The sequence below is a fragment of the Leuresthes tenuis genome, unplaced genomic scaffold (genome assembly GCF_036924035.1).
Source record: "Leuresthes tenuis unplaced genomic scaffold, fLeuTen1.0.hap1 SCAF_13, whole genome shotgun sequence".
In the NCBI taxonomy this organism is placed as follows: domain Eukaryota; kingdom Metazoa; phylum Chordata; class Actinopteri; order Atheriniformes; family Atherinopsidae; genus Leuresthes; species Leuresthes tenuis.
This window is the reverse complement of record NW_027325367.1, coordinates 22,237,307-22,264,701: the sequence shown is the minus strand read 5'-3', so window position 1 is coordinate 22,264,701 and position 27,395 is coordinate 22,237,307. Positions and strand designations below refer to the sequence as shown.

At 38.5% G+C, this 27,395-nt stretch overlaps 1 protein-coding gene and 1 long non-coding RNA gene across 2 annotated transcripts in view; one reads left to right on the top strand and one right to left on the bottom strand.

Moving 5' to 3' along the window:
• Nucleotides 1-2,385, top strand: part of LOC140267408 (uncharacterized) — an 87,387-nt gene extending 85,002 nt beyond the window's left edge. The window contains exon 3 of the long non-coding RNA XR_011907213.1: nt 2,297-2,385. This is a non-coding gene — a long non-coding RNA (uncharacterized lncRNA). The remainder of the gene's footprint in view (nt 1-2,296) is intronic.
• Nucleotides 321-27,395, bottom strand: part of tnfrsf21 (tumor necrosis factor receptor superfamily, member 21) — a 43,228-nt gene continuing 16,153 nt past the window's right edge. The window contains exons 3-6 of the mRNA XM_072362676.1: nt 26,405-26,956; nt 14,590-14,855; nt 5,413-5,671; nt 321-2,549 (exon numbers count right to left, since the gene is read on the bottom strand). Coding sequence (XP_072218777.1) covers nt 2,320-2,549; nt 5,413-5,671; nt 14,590-14,855; nt 26,405-26,956 — 1,307 coding nt within the window. The 3' untranslated portion in view covers nt 321-2,319. The remainder of the gene's footprint in view (nt 2,550-5,412; nt 5,672-14,589; nt 14,856-26,404; nt 26,957-27,395) is intronic.

The window sequence follows — 27,395 nt, the reverse complement described above, 5'->3', positions numbered from 1 at the left end:
ACCAGCATTGGGTGGCTACCTTAGACCAAAGTACGGGTAGTGAAGGTGAACTGGGAACATCTGGTGGTGGCCCCTGTTGATCGGATCTTCTATACACATCTTCAGGATAATTTTTCACACTTTCTATACTTCAGTTTTAAACTTCTCTTTTGTTTTAAAAAAAAGAAAATATAAGAAAAACGCATCCTTTACGTTCTTAAGTACAAACAACTATTTTCAATTTGTGCCATACTTTCATATTTTGCCAGAAAACCTTGTTGGAAAATATATATTTTTTAGAAACAACATAAGGTTTATGAATATAAATATTGCACACAAAGTTATGACAAATATTTTTAGTTTTAATTTGTTGATTTTAGGAGGTTACATAGTAAACATACTGGTTACATGTGTGAAATTTGATGAAATCATCCACTCAAGCAACATGTGCAAGACATACCGTCTCACCGTCATCCTTTACAAAATAAAAAGCTCACATACTGCAGCTTTAGGCTCCACAGTGCTGTGGAGAACAAGTTCATACATCCTCCTCATCATCATCATCATCCTCAACAGTTCACAGTCCACATCAACATAACCTTTATTCTTATACACCCAGACTGGAAAACTACAAATAGTCATTAGTCCGGGTTTATGTCCTTTCCTTATGCCAGGCAGACTGGTGAGAGTTCACATCTAGCTCCAGAGTAGCTTTGATACAAACCGATTAGGGGAAAATGTTAGTTGTTTGTCGCTCTTGTTGCAAAAACCTTTTCTGAGCATTGATGAGTGTTCTGGTGGTGGTTTTCAGGTAAATTATGCTTTTGAGAAAGCTGGATCTGGAACGAGGTGATAGACTACATTACCTTTCTTATTTAAATAAAGTAACACGGGAGGACAGACTTCAAGTAGAGTATGGAGTATGCATATCTTACATCCCAGCCAGGTCATCTTGAAATACCAAGTTGGGGTAAATAACATGTAAATGCCCATGACGGAAAAATCCAAATGCAACACACAGATGAAACAATAACATCATAGATCAAAGTAAATATGGAAATAATAACAAAACCAAATATTAGTTAAAAACATTTCAGGATGAGAGAAAGAAAAAAAGTATATATCTAACTCTCTAACAGAAAGCAATCATTAAATTTAATATCAACCATATAAAGTATGTTGCAGTTAATGGCAAGAAAAAAAATCTGTTGTGTTCTATTATTTTTACTTTAGCACTGAAATAATCAGACACCTAAATCAGGTTGCAAAGTACACCAACATGAAGCTCCAAAATGTATCAAGAACACCAATCAATGCAACATTTGTGGAGGCAAACATGGCTATATTGGTGCGCACGCTTGTTTCAGGATTTATTGTATCCTACCCACAACATATCCAAGAGCTTCATGAGAAACAGTCTGCGGCAGTTAGATAATTCCAAATTGTATAGAGCAAAACCACATACGATAATATCAGATGTGCTCAATGTTACTCTAGTAGCAGATTTTGAAACATGGAAATGGTTTCAGAGCTGCAGGTCACATTTAACTGATGCTATTACCTGCAGCCGGTTAAAAGCTACGATCAGTTGCCTCAGGTTTAGGCAACTGAAGGATGTGAAAGGAAAAGAAAGAGGAGCAGTGAAAAGGATTAAGTTCAGGCACATGACTTATGGGTATATCCACACCTGGGCAAACATGAGAATGTTGTTTAGAAGAACCTTAAAATCAAAGAATAATACCAGTGTCATTTAGAGTCATAGCTTATTCACTGCTGCCTTTTTGTAGTTTCATTTCATGCAGTCATTTATCCCTGCTGTGTTTATGTTAGATATAATTTTTACACTGAATTATGTTAAAGGCAAGAGAAGCCTTAGTTATTGGCACAAACAACAAAAAACACCGGTATTATCCTTTAAACATGAAGGCATTGGCCATTTAAGATAAATAAAGTGCTATTTGTGTGGAGTTGTTACATTGTCTCCTTTTAATCAAACTTTTCTAAGTTAAGAGGCCTTTAAGTGTCACGCTTAAGGTCACAGTACGTACATTGTTACATTGACAATTGACCATGTAACATGGTAGAGGATAGAATGCATCGAAGGAGTACACACAAGACAAGAGAAGAAGGAGTAGAGTACCAGTTAAGATTTAACAGAGTTGTTAGAGGGAACAGACATAAAGTAATTAACCAGCTGGAATCTTGTTACACAGTGGCATGATGAGTCCAACTCTATTATATCAAAGATCCATACAAGCTAAATTTCAACAATACCACAAATGTCTCATCCCTTCCATTCCTTTTCATTCCTGTCCAGGTGGTTTCTTCTTCATTCCTCCACTATAACAGGTCAGGAAGGTGACTGTAGACAGAGTCCAGCAGCGTCTGGCTGGCTTCCTGACTCTTGACTCCAGCTATCTCAAAGAGTCGGTCCAGCTTGTCCTCAGCCGCTGGGATCTCCTCAAGGATGTGCAGCTCCTCAGGGTTCAGAATGTGCAGCATGTCATCAAAGATGGGCTGCAGGTCACATGGATCCAGGCGCACCTGTCGGAGCACCGTGTCTTTCTTCTCTGGAGGAGAAATTAGAGGGAAATGAGAATGTTAGACAGTTCTTTACTTGAGAGCTGTTGTTTCTGTAATTACCAAAATCAGTAGATTGCTATTGTCCCCTTACCTCATTTGCTGTGTAGCACAAGTGCTAATTAGCTGGTTAGTTTGGGATTTTTTTTCTGACATCACTCCATTAGGGTAAACACCTTTGTGTTTATTTGGACCTTAAAGCTATATCAGTTGGATGTATTACCAAGCGAATGTTTGAAAAGGTGTTCCTTTGTCCATCATTTAGAAAACGTGAACATGTTGATGTTTATTGGTGGTTTCATCTGCCATCCAGAGGTGACAAAATATTTGAAACAAGGTTTTTTTAGAAAATCCATATTTTCATTGACAACATTGTCTTACAAATATCAATTTTATGTAACAGAATCATTGTTAGTTAATCCATTGATTAAATAAAGTCAATCTCTGCAAATCAGCACAGTTGTACACTCTCATCTTTTAAGCTATGTATGAAGAGAGTCTGTGAAAAATCAGCATAACTTGTCAGCTGTGGAACACTATCAGTTTTCCATCCTTTGTCTTCTTTGTGTAAAGCAACAAAATGTCAAACAAGTCTTGGTGTTAACATATGTTTGAAATACTCTATTTTAAATTTTTGTGTTCTCAGCAAAGAGTAAGTAGAATTAAAAGTACCTCTATTGAGACTATTGCTATTATGGTCCCACTTGTCAGGGATAAATTAGCACAGCAGCTACAGTTTATCATCAATGCTTGTTTTCAGGAGTTCATGGAAAAAATATCACCCAGCAATTCCACTTTTGCACTGATTTCTCAAAAAGATTCATTCAAATTTATAGTTGCAGCAAAGCAAACTAGTATTTACTAGGTTACCTCAACATTTGCAGCAATGTCCAAAATGACCACATGAGGTCAGCCACACATCAGTATCACAACGAGGAGCTCTGTCGTCACATAATTTCCAGCAATCATGAGATACACATGTAAAAGTTTAAGTGATGTTTAAATGACGTGAAGATAAGCTATGGCCAACAAGTACTCCTTTGAAAAAAATTTAATCTGTCTTTACCACAATAAAACAGAAAAAGAAAACTGAAAATGTGGGGTGTGAGCTTGTATGTTTTTACACATCTTAGTCTTGAATTATGTTTGACAGGACTCAAATGTCATGAATTCTGTTTAGATCACTTTATATTTTGTGTTTCCTCACTGATGGTAGTGGCATTTAAAACAAACTTATAGTCTGACAGTAGCTGCTGTAGTGGAGAAATGAAAAAGCTATACCTGAAAGAAAGTAGTGTTGAATGTATATTTATATGTAACTCTATCAAACTGATTCTTAGGGAGGACTCAACAGAGAACACTCAAGCTCAAATTGCTTTATGAATCTAGAATGTGGCACGGTTTCTGAAAGTGACGAATTCGACTCATGAATGATACTTTTTTACTCTCTTTTTTTAACTGCATCAGTTATGTATAACCCATTTCCAGAAAAGTTGGGTCACTGTATAAAATGTAAACTAAAAATAAGTGGTACTACAATAAAAAGAAAACAGTGGGAGGAACATGTAACAAATCAAGATGATTTGGCAACAGGTCAGAAACATATAAAAAGTATAAAAAGAACGCCTTGGAAGAGCAGTCTCTCAGATGGGAAGATTGGTAGAGGTTCAGCGATCTGCAAAAAAATGCTTTGAATAATTTTCCATCATCTACAAAAACACATAATCGAAAGATTGCAGGAATCTGGAGTCATCCCTGTGTGCAGGATGGCAAAAATGAATAGTGGATGGCCATGATTTTCAAGCCCTCAAGTTGCATTGCATTAAAAACATGAAGGATTCTGTCATGGCAATCACTGCATGGGCTCAGGAACACTTCCAGAAATCACTGTTAGGGAACACAGTTCACAAAAGCAGGTTTTAAGAGGAAGCCTTATGTGAGCATGATCCAGAAATGCTCACGTCCTTTTTTGGGCTAAAAAACATTTAAAATGGATTGAGGCAGAATGGAAAACTGCTCTGAGGTAGGATGAATCGAAATTTGAAAATATTTTTTGGAAATCTTTTTGGAAATCATGTATGTCGCCCCCTCCCAACTGAAGAAAAGACCATGTGGACAATGTGGTTTGTTAGCAGCGCTCGTTTCAAAAGTCTGTATCTCTGATGGTATGGGGGTGCATTAGTGTGCACGTTAGTGCACTTCTAGACTGGCCTTCCTGAAATGAGAACATTTTGCGCATCAAGAAACATGAAATACAACTAAGAAATAGTAAAATGTCTAATTTTAGACATTTGAAAATTTTGTATGTTGTCAAAGTCTGTTTTTGTTCATATTTTACACAGAATCTCAACTTTTTTAGAATTGGGGTTGTGGCATCAACCAGTCTGGTTTATCATTTTACATGTGTTATTTCTAAGCTGAGCCATTTCGGTGCATTTCTTTTTCTGCCAGCAGGAGACGCTATTTCATGACGTTTGCATGTTTTACTTTTAAAGCAACCTCCTTTTTCTAACAAGATATTTTTTGACCCACACTGAATATGATACACAACAGACAAAATTCAACAAGGTGGTATAAGCTGAGAAAGATGGTTATACAGGCTAGAGCAACAAGAACCATGGCTACAAGATGTTGCTAAAAGCATATAAAGAAATATAGTTAGCTTTTTTTTTTTGTATAAATACAAAGAAGTGAAGATATGATCTTTTTCAAAAAATATTTGCAGAACCAAATGCTTGGAATCATACCTACAGATGGAAATGATATAAATAACACATAACAGGATCACAAAATAAGTGGTTCCAGATTCCAAATTGATTTAGGTATTATGTCCCTCCTATGTTCACCTCTTACCTTTGGTAATGAATGAGCCTGTCCTGCTGAGGGCGGAGTCTTTACTGGAGGTTGAGTCACAGCGAAGGAGAGGTTCAGATTCGTCAGGGAAAAAACCTTTAGTGCGGTCCATTGGGGACTGCTCCACGCCCACACTGCTGGCTCGGCCCACACTCCCACTGCTGCTACTGCCCATGCTGCTGGGAGATTCAAGCGGCTTGTGGATGGGACTGAGGCTATGGCTTACATTCACTGAGGTCATCAGCTGGTTGATGTCAAACTGAAAATATAAATGGGGATATGCAAGGAAGTAGAGAAGAGTACAGAAAAGAGGAGGAAGAAGGGGGGGGGGTGATGATGGAAACATATTTTAAAATTCAAAATGCACACAAAACATAATGCCCACACATACAAGGGCAGAACATGCAAACTCCACACACAAAAGGCCCCAGCTTGGTTTCAAGCCAGGAACCCTCTTGCTGTGAGGTGCAAGTTTTGACACCACTGGTATCTCTGCGATACACTAAATGAAGTTACCACCAAGCAGCAAATAATGCGATTTTAAGTTGTAGCAAGTGCATGAATTCCTTAAAGTGCAAATCAGTTGTTCTAAAAAGGCCCTGACTCCATCTGACCCCCTTTAAAAACTCTCAACTTCCATCTATCTATTGCCTATACCAACTTTATCTAGTTCAGGGTCTTGAATGAGATGGAGTAAATCCCAAATGTCAATGCGAAAGAGACTGTGTAAGCTCTGTGATGGCCTGTTCAGAGGAACAAAGAACTATGTGCACTCATGCTTTTACCTACAGCCAATCTGAAATCACCAAATAACAGAAAAAATAATAAATACATTTTAAAAAACAGAAAAGTGAGGCGGCTACAGCTAAATCATTTTACATTTTTAATTGTTTAATGGTTTCCTGTTGTCAGATGTTGCTGGCAGGTGTCCCCTGTGTTTCCTTCATCCTCACCAGATCAGATACTGTCACACAATTGAATTCTGTTTTTAATCTTAATTATGACACCTATCCTATTGGCGCAATTCAGGCTATAACCCACCTTTTGCCCTGTGGCAGCTGGGATCAACTCTAGCCTCTCATGACCCCGAGCAGGACAATGAAAAGTTTCTAAAAATTTCAAACAGAATGAATATGGCTTATCCTTTACACTTCCCTAAGAAATAATGCTGCAGTTAGCATAACCTGACATCCTCCTTCCTCAAATGGTAAGTACTTTGACCAGTTTCTCTGTCTCTCTCCCTCTGTTCTCAGTCTCTCCATCTCTTGTCACTCTTTTCATCTTAATCTGCCTCTTTGTTTCCATTTCATCCCATCTCTCAATTTCCTCATGTCTCTTTTTTTTCTTTTTTTTTCCCCCTCTATCTCCCCTCCCTTGTCTTTGGTGTGGTAATGAACCTGTGTTTTAAACCAGTAGCAACTGGTTTGGGGATGAGCTCATGAGAGCCCTTCTTGTTTTTCACTGAATGAGCCAGAGCTGGGGACTCGGACTCAAGTTGCACTTAAGTCTCACTAAACTGTGACTTCAAACTCGACCTCAAAAGACTTCAGACTTGATTTCGACTCGAGGCTCGCGAACAACCATTATTTCATGTTATTATTATTAGTGTCATTATTTGTCTGTCATTCATCTTTTTGCATGATCTCTAGCTCTGAGCTAGATGTAAACGCCAACGTCACGTCACGCGCATGTGCCATTTGCCATATTCAGTATCATACATTTGATGAATTACTTCAGTATCAGCACAATGGCGAGTTCGAAAAGTTGACCAGGAGTGCCTCGAATCGTAACGTATGGATACAATGCCTTCACACAGACAGACAACAAGCGGACAGCAGTGTGCAAAGAGTACGGCAAAAATATCCAAAATTGTGGTTCAACTACATCAAACTTCATCCAGCATCTGAAAACCCACCCAAACCGGTAAGTCACTTGAAAACGTGAAAGACGTTAAAATGACTAATTAGCCATCAAACTAGCCACAACGAACTGTGCGCGCTAATGCTGTGAACAGGCAGATTGCATATTTGCTGCTGGCATATGACAGACAGACTTTGGGTTAACATTTCACCAGGTCTAGGATGTGTCAGAACTTTAGTCTATGTCATAGCAGCCAACAATTGAGTAGTAAAATCTGGGAGATTTTACACTAATAAAACAGCTGCCAACACTTCCGTTTCTCCCTGGTTCTCCCATATTTCGAACCCATCTCCCGCTGCCCTCCAGTTTTGTCATTTCTCCCGTAATTGACAAGTCCCAAATTTGTTTGTTAATAATAATAACAATAATAATAATAATAAGAAGAAGAACACAATAGCAAAGGTTTCATTTTGTTGTATTTTACAACATTGTTCAAATAATATTTTTTTTTGTTGAAGAGAATACAGTTATGGAATATAAATAATTCATAGTCTGTGTTTCTTCACATCACATTGTGGTAGATTCTCTATAGTGAATCTACAATTGTTCAATTTTCATACTGTCCTATATCAAGGTCAAGGTAATTTTATTAATACCCGAAGGTAGATTTGGTAACAGTTTCAAGAGAGGGCATCTCAGCATACATACAAACTTCAGTGACAACAGATAGTTAAAACACCACAAAAACAGACATGGGCAGGTGCTCGCAAGGCTAACTGCTCAGGATGAAGGATTTTACAGCTCTTTACAGCTCAGAATTTTAATTTGATTTAATGTTGGCGAGAGACCTGAGACTTTACTTGGACTCTTGACTAGAGACTTGACTTCAGCTTGCCCCTCAAAGACTTGAGACTTGACTTGGACTCTAGACAGAGACTTGACTTGAGCTTTCCCCTCAAAGACTTGTGACTTGACTTGGACTCTTGACCAGACACTTGACTTGGACTCTTGACCAGAGACTTGACTTGAGCTTGCCCCTCAAAGACTTGAGACTTGACTTGGACTCTAGCTCAAAGACTTGAGACTTGACTTGGACTTGTAAAAAAATTACTTGTGAACACCTCTGGAATGAGCACATTTGGACCCAAAGGTTGCAGCAGTAGAGGGGTAATTTTCAAATTTAAGTCAGCTGAACATTTTTCATAAAAAAAAAAAATCAGTTATAATGTCATGAAGAATTGATCTGTTATTGATTCATGCTAACGAGATGAAACAGAAAGAATGGGTTTGTTGGGCTCTAGCAGGACAAAACAAGCATGATTCTGTCCAGACAAACATGCTGTGTTTTGTTAATGAAGACATGGTCACACAGATGCACATTGTGACAAAGACACCCTGCCTTTCATATAGTAGAAGATGTAACAAGAACAAATGTTTTTTTTGAGAGCAGAACCAGAAGAACCCAGTGAACGATTGGCGTAGCAGCGCCAGGGGGATGAAGTCCTGCTACCATTAGCTCCAGGAAAACTGAAACTCACTTCTGTGATAGAAACTTATTATTACCTACAATGGATCAGTTTAGAAGAATAATGACTATAAGAATAATGCTGAAATGTCTGAACTTCAAAAGCATGACAGGAAAAGCAATAACAAGAATAGAAAAAATTAAGACTTAAAACCTTATGAGTAAAATTATTTTTTTAAAGTGCAATTCAAAAGTGGTAAACCCATCTAAATAGGACAGTCCAATAAATGTGTATAAAAGAGCAATATTTTCTTCTGAAATGTTGTGTACAAAATAACATTAGATGCAGTTTGTTATCTTTTTATAAACCTTAAGCCTTGGACACAAGAGTCAAAGGATTCATGGGTTTTGTCTTAATTCTGACCATTTTTTTTACAGTTTAGAAATATGCTGAAGACAAATTTGGCTATTGGCTATTTTTGAAGGATTTAAACTAAAACAGCATGGCTGCAAACATCTTACAATGACACATCATCTTGTCTGGTTGAAACAAGACAATCATGCACTTTTAAACAGAATGATGACAGTAGACTGTGTAAGGGCTGTTTGACCAAGAAGAACAGTGATGGAGTGTTGAATTAGACAATCTATCTTCCTCAATAAACAGGTGGCAACCCAACTGAGACAGTCTGGGATGAGTTGGACCCCAGAGCAGAGGTGCACCTTCACATGTTGACAAACCTCACTAGCTTTGTCCCCTCTCTACAGCATGAGCTTTTGCAAATGCAAGTCCTTCAGAAAGCCCCTTGAACTAGATGGAGTTTTGTTTCCTAATGCCACCAGCCATGCAGAGCTCGCAGCAGAGCTGCAGAGGATAGAGCCGCAGCACAGGGGTCACTGAGATGAAGAACAGAGTGACTGTTCCAGAAAACTCCCAGACCAATGTGTGTGTGAGGGAGAAAACGATCAGGCTGAGTTGCTGACCACTCCTGTCCGCACAACACAAGGGCCTGCTGGGGAGAGACGTTTGATGTGCATACACACTCCTGGCACGCAGCTCATTTATATGAGCACACACAAACTGAGCTAGTGAGGCTCACTTCACAGAGCTGGCAGATTGCAGCAGGATGAAGGACGTCTGGGACAGACACACACTGGGGATATTTCCATTAATTAGATCAAAAGTGTCACAGCAAAGAATCTTGCCCAAATGTAGTCACTGCAAAAACAGATTAGCTGTCACAGCTGAGGACCCATACTCACTGCGTGATGTCAGGTTCAGCATTTAACACAAATATAATATCAACAGTATGACACCTTAATCAGATCTGCAGTAAACAAGCCATCTCCAGACTGCATCAAAACACACTTAATGCCATATATACTTGAAAACATTTCCACATTATCTCCCTCAGTTGCATTTTAAAGAATCAGAGCAGTTTCAGGGAAATTTCTGTCATTTTCCTCAGAAAGTAATGGAGGTGGTCTCATTTTATTACCTTATGGGGCTTGTTATGGAAGGGACTGAAAGGTATCTAACAGGACTTTAGTCATAAACACTCAATTAGGTCAGAAATCGCATTTGATCGTGCCTCATTGCAGCAGGAAGGGAAAAGAGCACTGTAGAGCTAAAGCTTTTTTTTCTTTGAAGAAGTATCTTAGAGGAGGGTATAAGACAAAGGAAAGTAAACAGGAGACTGACTCCTCAGTAAATGTTCCTCTAGGTAAATCAACTACATTCACTTTTGTGTTTTAGTTGTTAATAGAGTCAAAAGGTCTTCTGGACGCTGATTGGCACAAGTCATAAACAAGATAGGAGCCAGATTATTTATCACCTTTTAGATTTAGCTTAGTTTAGCTTATGTTGTCTTTGCCCAGGAGAATACAATCACTCACTGCTAGACTTCTTGTCATCCACTGTGATGTCTCAGACCTAAAGTTGGTGGATAAGCATGACATGATTAATGCATGCTGCCTTGTGATAAGTGGAGTCATGTCGTGTAATATTCCTGATAAGAAGACTGAGCTTCTTCCGCACTTCAATTCACAACACCAAACACACCCATAACTCCAGAGAAGATGGATTTCAGCCTTTGACTGTGGGATTTCATCAAATTCTAATCAGCTGGCAACACATAGCCAAAACAGAATATTAGGTTTTTAGAGCCAGAGTTCTCAGCACTTGGCCAAATAGTCATGGTCGTTTTCTTTGTATTTTTTTTAAGCAGTATTAGGCCCTTTTCAAGTGGTCTTGGTTGATAAGGTAGTTGAAAGTTGTGCTCATAATAACACAGTAGTCTAAAAAAATGACTTAAGGTATTTCTTAAATCCTAATAAATCTCATCTTTCCTGTTTGCTGATTCCCTCTGTTTTACTGTCCTTCCTGTGGACAGCAGCTCCATTTGCTACAGTTTGACATGAGGCCTCCTTTACCCAAACTAATTCCACGAGTAAGGTTACTAATAGATGGTAAGTAAGATCATTCATCTTCCTGTTAATGATTCAGCACACAGTTAGCAGCACTTGAGTGGGAAAGGTAAATATTTTTAGACTTGCTGCTGCATCAATTAGTGTCCTTATATCAACAAAATCTAATCGTGGTCTATTATTTTTTTCAAATACATGACTTTCTCAAATACTTCTTTAGAAGATGCCTTAGTTTACAGTGAAAAGAAACAGAAACAAAAAGAGAAGGGGCAGTCACATTCAATTTCTGTATGGTTTCAGCTCTCAAAAAGCACCAGAGACAAAAATAGAATCGTCCATCAGAGGGCTTAGTGTTTCCAGTGGGAATATTACTGATATTGAGACAATGCAACAAGTAGTCTCAGGTATCACTGTTATGTAACAGATGCATAGACACGCTATACACTGTAAAAGCCCAAATTCTAAACATGTTCTTATTTTTCTTGTCTTCTGAAAGAACCTTGAAGGTGAGAACTGAGCAATGCAGGTCAGTGAGACTTCACAAACTATACAGACTTCAGAAAACAAATCAAATCTTAAACAGCCTGTCATGGGGTAATCACTCTACAGAGCGTTCAGCTTGGCATCATTCCAGTGGCAGGGAGCAGAGCCATCAAGGACATCACTGAGGCCAAGGAAAGACCCTTCGGGAGAGGAAAAGCATACCTAAGCCCAAACTACAGCCTGATCAACCATAGATCAGTCATCTAAATAAAGGGGACATGTGATGAATGATGTGAAACTCCCAGTGACCTCTAGATAGTACTTTAACGTTGTGTTCATATATCTATATCGATATCGATAAATAAATGAGATATCTATCTATCAGTCAGGTAAAATCATTAATTAATGGACCTACATTTGTGCTTGACATGAAAAACAGCCTAAGACAGAAAGAATAGAAAATGTCTTATTTCATTCTAAGTTCTTTCCATTTGATAAAGCAGCCATGCCTTCCTCATGAAACTATTTTGTATCTGCTATCTTATCAAGTATCGATCATTTGCTGGAGATGATCTGATGATAATTACTAAGTGATGAAAAAACATTTAAAACCGACTGACGTGTCTTTTTGAGAACAAGACTCTAAGTGTTGCAGTGCTGACCTTGGACAGTGCGGTCAAGAGCACTAATTTGATACAAACTGGTCAAATGTAAGAGGAGAAGGAGGAAGTGGAGAAGCAAAGTAAATGTTGATGATGGATCCAGTGTGTCCCGTCTGTTCCTCTGTGATTAGAGTGTAAGTCTAATACCATGCTGCTCTCAAGGGTCTGATAGTGAGGTTGGACATATGAGTTCTTTGCAGAAACCGTCTTGCCATCGTCTTGCCATGCACTGCTTCATGCATGCAACAGGCTGCATCGTGTCAGTGTAAATGTGGAGGTTTCACAGAATGTAGAGGAGACAGAGCGACAAGGTATAAGTTTTTTGTTTGTGAAACAGGACCGTGGCATGAAAATAGCTTGGCCCCTATAGAAGTAATTTATAGAAGAGAAGAAAACACGTGAGAGCAGAGGCAATATAACAGTTCCAGTGCACTTGCAATGCAGAACACAAGCTCTGGGGTTTGTTGACATCCACCATTACTGATAAACCAGCTCATCAACCATCTATCTGAGAGGGCCACTGTTACTTAATTCTGTGTTGTTGTTATATGTACGCCTACATAGCTAGTTTACCCACTTTAATTCTTAAAATATTGTATAGTGTGAAGAGATGGAAACAAAATAGTTGTGAATGTAAATGTAACATTAGCACATTTACTTTGATTACTTGATTTTGTTTTGATAAAATCTTTATGTGATTAATTAACATAAATATATCCACCACATCCATTTTTTGTTTGTGTGAGTGTGAAATCTTACATATTTTGGGAAAAATAACAAATGATTTTCCATGCATTTTAGTCACAAAGATGATTACACATTTATAATTAGAACTGAATGTACTGCAATTATATGGTTTATAGCTGTGTATGCTATCATATCTGGATATAATGTCAATGACCTGAGAAAAGTAGGCAGAGATAAAGCCCAGAGAGAAGTGTTTATCTAATATAATTTGCATATATTCAATGACAATAAATGGGAAATACCAAGTCCATAGGGATCACTGATAGGTATAAGGCTCTTGATACATAGCAGTATGCATGCATTACGGTTGTTACAGTTTGTAGAAAAATCCATCCATCCATTTTCTATACCCACTTAATCCGATGGTCAGGTCACTGGGGGGCTCAACATATTACTGTAGTTGACATTCATAAAAAAAAACAGCTGTTTAACAAATAGCTGCATAACTGTGCTAAAAAAAAAACATGTCACAATATTTGACTTTTCTCAATAAAATGCGCTTGCTTCAATGCTAACCATTTTGTAAAGAAAAGAAAAGGGAGTTGTCATCTGGCATTTTAAACACGCACATGATATATCACCAGAAAGCCCAAGATAAACTCAGAGCAGCTCAGAGAGGCCAGAGGAGATACATGGAAAAAGAATGTCAGAATGCTAAATAGGACAGTGGTCAATGGGCAGAGTCTCAGGAGGAAATAATTGTATAACTGTATAATATATTAAATTTTCTATATTAGCAACACAGGAACATTCCATTCTATTTCCATAGCCACATGTTAGTTTTCTGTGTCATAGTGTATTATGCAGTTTAAATAATGTACCTACAAAGAGATTTTTATATACTACTGTGTATTTTTTTGTATCATTATTATCATTATTTTCGTCCTTTGTATGGAAGTATTATCATCCTTGAATAGATTAGTTCCATCAAGATAAATATGTTTCATTATAGGATAAAGGTGATCATTCAGAACAACTTTGTATTGATTTGCTGTGACCATTCCCTCCTAATGGACCCAAACCATCCGAGCAAGATGATCTTTCAGCTTAACACAACTTTGGAAGGTATTTTCTAAGCCTCCTCAGTCATTCTGGCCTCATACAGAGAGAAACGTGATTTAAAGTCACGCCACTTCCTTACTAACCCACTTACCCCAACAAGCAATTTTCCAAACTTTGCAGAATGCAGGGAGCAGCTGCAACACAGACTGCAATTTGTGCTGAAACATCAAATCATCCTCTCAAAGTAAACTGTTGCTTTAATGTGAGGAATGCAGCTAAACCTCTGGGAATGGCTTCAGAGAGACAAACCAGAAAGCTTTCCTTCCTGATTAGATGTTAACAGAGGAGACATGCAGAGAACAGTGTCTACTATAGTACGTCTTATGGATGTTGACAGATCTACTGATGGAGAAGATACGGAGATTGCAAAGGTCACAAACATGTCACTGCTTTACTCCTGAATAAATTAACTCATTCAGAGCAGGGCACAATGGTAACAGAAATTTTTGTCCACACATCCTTCTAATATACCTGTGGGTTGTCCTCCATGACACAACGTATTTTCTCAACCACATCGATGCGACGCTGCCGGTGCAGAGCATTGATCAGCTTGGCCAGGTTGGCATCGCTGTCCCGGATGGTCCAGTGCTGCAGAGCGGCATATGCCCGCTCATGATCAGATGAGTAGCTGTTGGAGAAAGCGGCTACTTCACGCTCCGTAGCATTGGCCAACGACTGATACATGTCGATCCACTGGGTGCCCACTTGGGCTGCCACCAGCTTCAGGATATCCACACCTGAGTATATAAACAGATAGAGATGAAGAAAAGTTAAAGAATCCATACTGAAACTCTAACCCTTGAGCAGTTAAATAATTCAAACTACAAAAAGTGTCATTCAGAGTTGGTATAGAGAACATTAAAAATTCCATACCTTCATATATGTGATCAAAACTCTATGACACAAAAAATACCAAGCTTTTCTTAATTTTACTATTTCTTATCTATATATATTTATTCCTCTTTAATTAATCTATTTTATTTGACATATCTAACACATACAATTATATGCTTCTAAAATTAAACAAAATATTTGGAAAATTATAGTGTTATCTTGGTAGACTCTTGACAAAATGTGCTTGTTTAAACCAATATGTAAACCACTTTTATATGGTGGCTTTGAATGGACATCCCACCATTTCGAAACACACTCAGCTGGTCAAGAATTGTGTTATGTCTTCTGTGGATCTAAAGGAGCTTTGTCAAGCCCAGGAAACCCAGTCAAGTGACATCATCCGATTACAACTTGGGTTTGGAAACTAACCTCAGTCAGCTCAGTTATATGCAGAGTTTAGTGGAACTACAGTTAAAGTTCAACTTGCCCATTTAAATAGACTGGTATATGTTCACTAGAGCGGAATCAACTTATTGAGTGAAGTATGTCCGAGGCTGTGGACTGGTTGAAAAAATGTTCAAGACATTCTGCTGCTTCTAACTTTCTCTGTGGAAGATCATCATTCATGTAAATATTGGGGAAATTTCTGCACAGACATTGTCATTAAGATACTTGAATCGTCATTTTGTTTGACTACGCTGTGATTATAATCAGTATTTTATTAAAGCAGTGCATACATCTGGAAATGCTTTAAGCAAGGGTCTTAATGAGCTGATTTTCAATCACAATTTAGCCGTCTGAAAAAGAAACCAAAAAATATATGACAGCAGCCTCACTGAGAATTCAGCTGTATTAATACACACTCCCACTTTACTGTTTTTATTAAAGGGTGCAAAAACTTTGGAGCATGGCAGAGCACCTAGGCCCATTTGTGTCTAGGTGAGTGTAGACATGCAGAGTGATTTGATCCCCAACTGGTATGTTCTTGGTGCGTTGGTGTGTTTGATGTGAGGCGGACTGGCGTTTAAAAGTCTGGCTTTGTTCAGACTAACAAAATAAATCTTTAATTTTGTCTAGTGTCATGTAAACATGCTTTGGGTATTTGCAACAACACAGTGAACTTTGTTAGTGTAACAGATTCTCTTCTCGGCACACACACACACACACATGCACAGAGGGAGATGCAAGTGGCAGCGTGTCATGCCATTGGTTTTGGATCTTTATTATGCAGAGACATAATCAATATGCTGTTGGAAGTGACTAAATACACAAAGATGCTGATGTCAAAAACTGAAAGTTGAGCCACTGTCACCACAACAGGAAAACGATTGTGAAGAGTTGTTAATTGCACCAAACTCACCAGGTCTGACCTTTTTCTGATGACAAAAGAGAAAGAATGTGCAGAGAATTTTCTATTAAACTTTATCTGAACAACACTGAATTAATGCTTATGACAGCTCAACCTGAGTGTGAGCGTGTGTGGTTGTTTGTCTCTATGTGGCCCTGTGATGGACTGGCGACCTGTCTAGGGTGTACCCCACCTTTCGCCTGATGACTTCTGGGATCCCCTGCAGCTTCTACAAATAATCAACCATACCTTTACTTTCTGTTTACACTAGCATGTACTGTTCCCAAGCATTAGTGGAGACATTTTTTTTAAAAAGTGTTCTGGAATGCTTGTCTCGAGACAATTATTTTCGTTTTACAGTGTCGTTTGAAAATGAAAATGTCACATCTTAGTATGGACATCGACTTATTTTCAAGGTTAATGGCAGCTAAAGTGAAATCGTATGTACATGAGCTGTTTAACACAACTGCCAGAACAAAACAGCTTCAGGATCAAAAGACTTGGTGGGGGCTCAGGAAAAGAATAGCGTCTGTGCTAGAATAACTTTTGGTGGCTCCATTAATGAAAAGATATTTTATTTGTGGCTTTTGAGTAGAATTGCACTCAACCACATACCTCAGCAGTTGGCCTTTAAAGAAAGCTGCCCTTCTTCAGCTGCAAACAGGTGTTGTTTGTAGACATGTACAGTTGAACTGGATGAGTTTCATTTGGTCAACTAATCTAATACAACTGTCACAGCTGTGAGGACAGCTGTCAGACTTGTAAATCGTGCTGGAGGAAGTTGCCTTCGGATTACAGCGCATTTTGGCTGTTCCGCTGTAATCGTGACCCAGTCATTTCTTTAACTGCTTTACATTGCATATCACAACCTCTCTCATGAGGAACACTCACTTGGCATCTCTCCTGCCATGACTACTGATTTTTCATTAATGCCACTCCAAACATCCTGTTCATACCCTCTCTGCCCCACTTCCTCTCCAACTGTTATGTGATTTGACAAAGAATCGGCTGGAAACATGAATGCTGACTCATCTGAGGGGGAAAAATACAGTAGCTCCCTTGTTTTGTTTGACACAGAAAAGGAAGCGCTAATGTGAGTGTGTGTGTGTGTGTGTGTGTATGTGTGTAGGGACAGGTTTTAGTTTGTGTTTTTTTATGTCACACCATCTTGTGAGCTATACATGAAACACAACTAATGAATGAAAAATTAGGTCAGGAAATCTGTCTTAACCTAATTATATGAATGAGTTATTGTGCTTCTTTGAGATACTTCATGTTGAAGCTCACCTTATTTTTATCCCCTGAGTGGTTAATCTAAAGTATAAGGGTTATAGTGTTTCTATAAAGAACTGTTATGCTGCTTCATATTATCTGCTGTACATGATTCATAATATAAAGCAAAGTAAATTGTTTTTGAATATATAAGCAATACTTTTTTCACATGAACATCATCTGCTTAAGGATGGGAATGTTTTTTACATTAAATTTTAATGCTGAGTTCAGCTTTGGTTAACTTTAATGTATATATTTGGACTACATACTGATGGTAAACCTTAAGCTTAATATTCAACCATTACAAAGTTTATCATCTCAGAAGACTTGAGTTGTCCTCTGTAATAACTCTTAATGATGAAATAATGTTCACTCGTTGTGACTTGTGTTCGACGAGCTGGGGAGTTCATTTGTGCTGAAACTGCAAATAAAATATGCAAATAAGCATATACTCAACAGTACATCAGTCCAACTTTGCAAACCGACATCCAACTACATCAACATAGCCTAGTACTGAAACCTGCCAGGTACCCAGACAGGCCAGAATCATTTAATGTACATAAGAAAAGATTGACCAGTATTAGCCACAGATGAGTAATCAAGTGCAGAACAGTTCAGTCTGATCTAAAAGAATAAATCTATTAGTAGGCAGTCAAACTGTCTTGTAGTTATTACAAGATATAATGACAGAATGAATTACATTTTGTTTTTATACCGGACAGGATTTTAAATACTATTGAGAAAACCTATGGAAGTCATCCGAGTTATTTAACTTTCCACCTATTACACTGGATAACATGCTATTTCATTGCACTGAATATGACCCTTCTTGTAACAGAACGCCTTAATAAATGGATAATGATGGAAGACTGTTGATTATGCTGATTTAGCTAAATATCAGTTTGATTATATATCATATACTATATATATACATATATATTTATTTATATATGTATATAATATTATACTATATTATAATATATTTTGATAATAACCAAAAGGAAAGTATACTGTATGAGATTATTGTTATGATAGAAAATAAATACAGTCTGTTACAAACTTTTGAAAAGTTAGCAAAGAGAGGTTTTATTAAGGATTTTTATAAAAATTAATGAATTGGGGTGTTGTTTTTGTAGCGTCAGAAAATAACTGAGCTCTCTCAGTAGTCAACATGAACAGAATCCTAATTCTTCTCAGTGAAGTGTCCAGGATTACACTATCTGTTGTTAACAAGCCCTGCAATCCCACCTCCTTCACTGTCTGTAGTAATTATCTACCAATACAGTTTTAATGTCAGATACAGAGGTGTTAAGTCAGTCCTTAGGCCATGTATCTGTGAGACAAATAAATAATGTTACCTTCCCAATATTCCTGTTACATTCTCATAAGAACTCAAAGTTTGTCCACTTTACCTGCCAGTGATCTCATATTAACCATGAAAATCAAGGGACAATCCATTGATCATCTAATCCTGTCAACCATATCACCAATCCCATTCCGATGTGTTGTGATGTAGAGTGGTATTTAGCTCTATTTGTACCGGGGTTTTTTTTTTTTTTTTTTTTTTTTACTCACATCCTCAGACAAACAAAACAGATTCTTAGTCACAATCTAAAAGGCAATAATGAAAGTCACATACATTTTTGCTATGTCAGTCACAACACATTTAGCCTAGTGAATTTATTTGCACTAAAGGCAATAACTCTGTGGAGCACCCACACAGAAATAAATCTACTGCTTTTGATAAGCATCAGGTTGATCCCTGATCACTGTATGCAGCAGCAAACATGCTAAGTGCACAAATCTCTGAGGAGTCAGTCAGGCAAGAGCAGAGAGATTAAATGGACGTAAGCCAGTAGTATGGCTTGACACACATATACAAGCACTCACGTGTACATAACTGTAAACACACAGAAATGAAAGCATGCACAAGTCAAGAGGCAAGTCTACACTGACATGTGAAGTCTGTCCACATGCTTACAGAGACACTCTGACATGTCTCACATGCCAAATTATTCTTCACTTGAAATCAAAAGTAGCCTTAGTTGAAACATGAACCCAAATCCTAAACCTAAGCTAACCTTAACAAGAGCCCCTTACACTATAACTAAATCTCACCCAAAACCAGAAACCTCTTCATTTGACCTCAGTTTGTAGTGATTCTTCTAAAACAGCTTTCAAATGGAAACACGTAAACGAGAAACATGCGTGTCCCCTTCTTCTGCTCAAAACTCGCACGATCCTACAGAGAGCCAGAGCTCGCGTGCTGACCGTCTGGGCTGAGAGCCTGTCAAGCCTCATCCACTTCGCTGGCTATGACACAAAGCGACAGAAGAGAAATCCCCCTGCGTTGTATGCCTCACTGCCACAGCTAAGTGGACACATTTAAATGACCTACATAGTTTTGTGATGATTCATTATATCAAACTGCGGACATGTTTAAGTGTTTGCCTTGGTACGAAGTATGATCAAGTGAGTTTCTTTATGGCTATGAGTTTGTGAACCTGCTCCTGTTCCTAATTGTCAATAAAAAAGTGACATATGACTGCCTTGATGGGACAAACTAAGTTTTCAAAAAATGTGTCACTAGAGGCGAACGTCCTTTTCACACACATGACAGCACATAATAAGAAAGTTCTCGTTAATATATGGCACACTGAAAAAAAGCACTGAAATGTCATGTCCTATCCTTGGCTAATGGTGTTCTGAAGATGATTCATCCCACTTGGCAGTACAGGTGGTCCCCTGTTGTGGTACTAATTTCTTTGTTCCACTTTGTTTCAGTTTGCTTCAGTGTTCCATTACCTAAAATTCTGAAACGCTTTAACTTTGTTCAAATAATTTATGAAAATCTGAATTCATGTTGAAATGTCCAAACAATAATTATAATTGTTTTAACATTCAAGCCAATAATCAAGCTTTGAGTGTGCTGTATCTGCAATTAAAATTGAACTCATTTTAATGTTTTTCAATCTGTCTTTGAAATCTCAAATGAATTAGCCTGATTACATGAAGTATTAACAAAAGAAGAAAAAAAGCATACGCCATCCAAAACTTAATTTCCTCTTCAGCTGATCAGCAGAAACCAAACCAGAAACTCTAAATTCCTTAATTTCTGACTTTCCCATATGAGCTGTATCACTCCCAGTTTCTGTGGGATTCTGTTATAAGTTTCATGCTACTGCTTCTTTCTTTCTCTTTGGAACTACAAATATGAGGGGGTTCAATGTGCTGCGTATTCATCCCAAAAATCTATTATCCACATCACTTTGGTGGGAACCCCAGTACAAGAAATAGTTCAACCTAGCCAACGACCATGTATAACCGTTCCACTGTGACCTTGATAGCACAGAAATCCCAAGATATGTGTGGTGTATTCAACCTCCTCTCCATCTCGCTTTCTGCTGCTTATCCAGGTCACTATGGAAACACTAAACCATCTAGCTCAGGTTTTGTTTTTCCTTGTCATACCTTCCAGGTTTAAGTGAGGCAATAAAGAGACCACATGGATCATTTAATCGCCTTATGTATTCTCAGTCTATATGCTCTTCATTTGATGTACCAAGAATAGCTTTAAAAGATGCATCAAGGAGGATCAACGTAGGAGATGGTTTGTTAAGCAGGACCCTCTGCGAAGCTGTCATTGGAAAGCATTGGAAAGCATTGGAAAGCGGGCACTTGAATGGTCAATAAAGAAACCATTCTGGTATTACTATCCATTGTGGGTGAACAAGGCTGTATCAAATAAAGCACATTTTTTGTCATAATTTGATTTTGAGTATCTTAATGGTTTGTCATAGATTAAGATCAGATTTATTGTCATGCATACATGCATACACACGAAATGTGTCTCTCCCGTTTTTGTCATCTCCTTCGAGCCTGGTCATCACAGCATGCATGGTTGTTTGTCTCTGTGATGCCTCTTCATTGTCTGATTTGGATTTTTTAAAAAGCATTTAAATTAGATGTAAATAACAACGAGTTCAAATGCTTTATGTTTCCTTCCCACTCTATTTCTCCCTCACATCACACAGGCTGCACCTCTCTCTGCTGCTTTCAGTAACAACCATTACCAAAATATAAAGTAACCTACTTAGAACACCTTAGTTATTATAGCCAGCAATGATTTCTACAAGCATATAATGAACTGGTCCCACAACCTGCACATCACATGGTGTTACGGGGACATTTTGTGTGCATACATTTGAGTAGTCTTGCCAACAGTAGACAGCAATCAGAATGGGCTAGCAAAGCAAACATCTTCCCAAAACATGGAAAGACTTATAGTGGATTTTAGTGAGCCAAGTCAACTGCTTCTCAAAACTGAGTGTGCTTATCAACTGTTTACTGTGGGCAAGACACCAATTTTTCACGCAACCCCAATTTAAAAGAAAAAAACAATCCCTTAGCACGGTGTGAAACTGAGGCAGGACATGTCTAATGTAAACCTGTCTTTCAAATGTATGTTTGTAATACACAAAGTGATTCACCCTTCCTTCTATGAAAAATATGCTGAAATAGACTGATTGCTTTAGCAGACTTGATTGATGTGTGCTAATTTGATTTTTGGAAGGAAAATGTGAATTCTCAGATAGAAAATAATTGTTCAGTAACTTAAGAACCTATGTAAGGTTTCTGGGATACTAAAATAATTCAGACCTTACTGTAATAACAACAACCCACATAACTAAATAAATTCTTAGGAGCCTAAGTAAAAAAACAAATGACTGATTACTGTAGAAGAATGTGTTAATATTGTTCCAGGGAATTGTCCAGGACAAATGATTGATCACTTTACACTCAAATGAGAGTAGTTCAAATAAAAAAAAACAAAAAAAAAAAAACAAAACAAATAGAACCCTGTGAGTTCTGTGACCTCTATACCCTGTAATATTGTGCTTCATGAACTAAAGAAGGGTGTTGTGTGTGTCAGCATCTCTACAAATACCATTCTCTTGAATTAATCACATGACACAGTCCTCTCGTGTTTATTGCAATTTAGGAACACACTAAATTAAATTGATGAAATATGTGTGCAGATGTGTGGGAGCACAGCAGGCGCTCCAACCAAGCAACAACCCTCTGAAATTCTACTCTTCACAATCAGTCCCAGGCTGAAGTGAGAGCAGGCTACCCCACCCACCCTGACACTGCACAGAGCTGTATATTCTAGCACATGGCTCCCCGCCGGGCTTGGATGTGGAACTTGGCATTATTAAAAGTGTGGATGTTTAACAAGGAAGGATGGTGGGCAGGTACAATGTTGTTTTCCTTCATGTTTTCCTCAACAATCTGCATCTTACTTTGGAAATATATGTTGTAAATAATATGGCTGCTGACCACATCCAGCACAGACTACTTTTACCTGTTGCTCTTAAACTTTCATAGTGATGTTTTTCATTTCTTGTGATTAAACTCAACATTGGTGCTGATGTATACCATATGGTTTAGAACTGATCTGCAACCTTGAAGTGTGTCAGTGGTTATTAATCATTTCACCGAGGTGTGAAGACAAAGTCATTTGGTCTGTTGGTCTTTGTTAGCCTTTCTTGGTTATTGATAGACGTGTGTGTGTGTAAAAAGTGATTTTGTGTAAAGGAGCAGCATAGTCACATCATTTGATCCATCTTATTATACATCAGAGGCAGTCACAACATCAGAAAATATATGCAACGAAGGATTAAGTTGGTGTAGCTTGAATGTAGGAATCTTTAGAGATGAATGTGATCCATTCACGTAAGCAGGTTTCGATGCTGGGAAGTCTGACAGTGACACATCATGATGAAACTAGGATAGCTGAGAAAGGGTGTGTTTTGCCTACTTTATACACCACTATTGGTTGACCTGTGTATGGCATTGTAATGACAAAAAAAAACCTATAAGGGACTAATTATTCTAAAACAAGAGATTATCAAGTTCACATGATGTTAATATTTTTTTGGGTTTCCTCTCAATTTTAGATTAAAAGGTTCAGGTGTGATTGACTTCAGTCAAGCAAGTTATGCCTGGAAGAGCATAAATCCCTCTACAAACAGCCGACTGATGACTTTTCAAAAGGGGCATACTTCATTGATACATTCACTCTCTCTATAATGGGATTAGCAAGGTCTTGAATCAAACATGAAGCAGTGCAAACTGGAGCACAGAGTTTCAAAATGTAAAACAGGGACATGGAAAATGGGTATGTGAGCATGCTTTGGGTGGTTATTATTTCCCGTTTTGTTTGCACATTTACATTTACATCCTTGAGGACATGGAATATCTCAGCTATGAAAATTAGCCCGCTCACCCTCAGTCTGACTTAGTGTAAAGGAAATATTAAAAGGAGAATGTATACAAAAAAGCTTAAGATTATCAAGGACCTGCAGGTACCCACAGACTGGCCAAACATGCAAATTCAAAGGCTATTCTCCCATTTAGCACTATATTCCTGTCAGTGACTTTAGTGATCAAAACAAAAGTGTGTCAGAGGTTGTCACAAACATCCCAGCCGACATCTAATAAGAAAGATATGCAAGACCGAGGTAGCCATTACTGTTCTATGAAAGAAAAAGTGCCAGCAATTGTTCAAGATTGGGGTGTAAATAAATGTTTGATGTGTGTGTGTGTGTGTGTGTGTGTGTGAGCGTGGATGCATTCGCAGCATATTTCTCTTAACTGATACCATGTGGCCAGTCATTTTATTCTGGTAGTAAGTTTAGGTAAAAGATGGGAAAATCAGCAGACAGTTAATTCCCTAAAGGTAACATTTATAAAACATTTTTGTGATTCCTTTAATCTGACAGCTGCACCTTCATTTGAGATGAGCACATAACTTTTTTCTACTCCTTTGCAATATAAACCTGGCCTGTGGCTCCGGAAAGCCCCATTCAGCCCTGCTGTGGAGGAGTAGCAGTCTTCAGTATATCCTGACCGGCTCTCAGCAAATGCCAAGCACTGTATGTGTGTGATCTGTGCTTTGACGTTTCCCCTTCTTTTCTTCTTTATTGCCCAAGTGCTTTAACAGCTCTAGTAAAGGGGTATTACAACCTTCAAGCGGAGCCAGCCACGCACCTTGGAAGGATTAAGAAACAGTTTTGTTTTATGTTCCAGAGAGTAAATAGCAGTGTAAACTGGCTGTTTGAGTTGCATGTGCATACATACATCTTCACATAAATGCATACACATGGGCTCGGGATTACACATCTAATCAGGGGAACACAATTGTTTACACGAATGTAAAAAACACACGTGCACACTTTAAAAAGGTTAATTTAAAAAAAAACAGCCCGTATTATGTTACATTTTCAAAAGCCTCAGAGCTGATTGTCAAACGCAATGCCTTTCATCTGGTCACATTTCCCAAATTGTTCGCCCTTGATGGCAGCCTGAAGGATTAAATACATCTCCACTGGGGTCTGTCTCTGATTCTTTATTTCAAACTCTGTACTTCTCCTGATCAAACATCTTAAGTATCTGCGCTATTAAAAGCTGTACGGTAATGTCAGAGAAGTCCAGTGTGGTTAGTCAACAACGTCGCCCATGTCAAACATGCAACCTTACTACGCACATAAGCACACACACTCTGCACTATCTCACGCTCTCCCTTCATTTCCTTCTCTCTATATATCTCTTTGTTGTCCTGTAAAAGACCCAATTGACCCACTGATGTGCCTTGCCAACCAAACAACAACCCTGATGCAGCTGAAACCAGATAATTCCAGTTCTCTGTGGTCAGTCACCGAGGGAGCAGGGAGAGAGTAACGGTGGCTCAGCTTTATCACACACACACACACACACACACATACACACACACACGCATTCACTAAGTTTCAAAGTAGAGACTCGGGTATCTCAGGCAGGAGGTGTCCCCTGAGTTTGGTTCTCATTCTCGATGTCAGAGTGAAATTGAAAGAGCGGAGAAAAATGTTCCTTACCTGTGGACAGGATGTAATAGTGACAGGAAAGAGAGTTAGTTGAGAGTTGATTAGAAACAGAAAATGATAAGGGAAGTCATAAAATGATAGAGAAAAGGATCAATTAAGTAAACAAGTTTTAGAGTTATTTAAAAACAACTGGAAGGCAAACACACATGCAGGTTTACAAAAAACAGGAGGAGTTAAAAGAAGAACACAAACAAAAGTCTGTAAAATCTAAAAAAAGAGGAAATGAGCAAAAGAAAGTGTGAAGAAATGACAAAAGCAGAGACTGAGAAGACAAATATAAACAAAACAAAAGTGGAATGCACCGAGTTGAAATTGGAGAACTGAGATCTGGAAGGGAACCTGAGTGTGCATGTTGGGGGTGGATGGTGACAATAGGGTGGTACTACAACAGGGTCATGTCCTTGTCTGTGTAACCATCGCCCTCTACACCATGTGCTCTGGGATAGAATTGATTGGATTAGATGCAAACAGCATTTCCATCACATCAACAGATGGTTCTACAAAACACAAGAGCAAAACTAATGCATATCATGACACGAGACTGAAACAATCAGTGTGCAACTAGGAATTACTATCCTCACATGCAAGCTATACTTGTAGAGCCTATGGAAAATAGTCCTGGAAAACATGCAAGCTGTGTAATGACTGATGCTTGTTTATAGAGAAACTAATTACTGTTCTTCAAAATCTATGCCAAACCCCAGATGAAAAAAATACGTGGGGGAAAAATGCTCCTCTTCCCCAACTTAAGTTTTAGACCTGCAAACAATAAAGTTGTTGTGGAGAGTTGCAGTTAAATAGCACCTTACTAGAGCACTTTTTGTTGTTGTTGTTACTATTTGTAACCCACAACAGTGTCAAAACAGCTTCCAAGACTTTGAAATCAAAGATTAAATCAAAGGGTTACCTTGTCCATTGGAGTAGTAGATCCACTTCTCTCTGACCTGCGTCGGAGCAGCAAACGTTTTTTTCTGAATCGCCTTCTCCACGATGCTACTGGGGTCCTGCATTGGGCCCTTCTTCAGTACCCGGGAGCTCCGCTTCACGCTACACACCACGATTACCACCAGCACCAGCAAGAGCAGCAAAACTATCATCCAGGGCAGGTGCTCATTGATGTCAAAGTGATCATGGGTGCTTGGCCTTGGGGAACCTCTGCGAGTAGGCCTATAGAAGCACGAGACCCCAGCTGCGCTTCCCTGGCTAGCAACCTTAGTGATACCTGTTCCAACCCTGACTACTTCTGCAACCTCCAGACCCTCCATTGCCTGCTTGTCGGACCCAAGCCCGGAGTCTGAATTAGACTTCCCCGGAAGATGCTCATCACCCACGGGCTGTTGAGTCCGTGGGGGATAACGATTTGGTGGATCAGAAGTGCCTGGATGGACCTCCTCTGCTCTGTGGTCTTCCCCACCCACAATTTCCCTCATTTGAATGGCTGCTGACTGGCTGTAGGTACCTGTGATGAAAGACAAAGCAATTGATGGAGACAAATTAAGATAGCAAGAAAAGGAAATAAAACAAAGAGAGCAAAAGATGAGATAGAACAGGAGTAAGGGATAAGAGGCAGTAAGAGACAGTGATGGAGAGAATTTAATTCACTTGGGAGATATGCTAAACCCTGACAGTAAAAACAGACGGCATCACAGGAGGGAATCCTAACACTTTAATCCATGCAAGCAATCTGCTACACAATCAGTAGTAACCAACCCCTCTGCTTTCCAACATCTGTTTCTCTGACTGACTTCCTTTATTCTAGTGAACGGTGTATTCTAAAGTAGTCTGTATGAAAGTTGCTGTGACTTTTGAGATTTGATAGATGAGAACAATTTACAATATGTTCTGAATACATTTGTAGTCATTTGGTAAAGTGATTACAGTTGGGCATGATTCAAGCC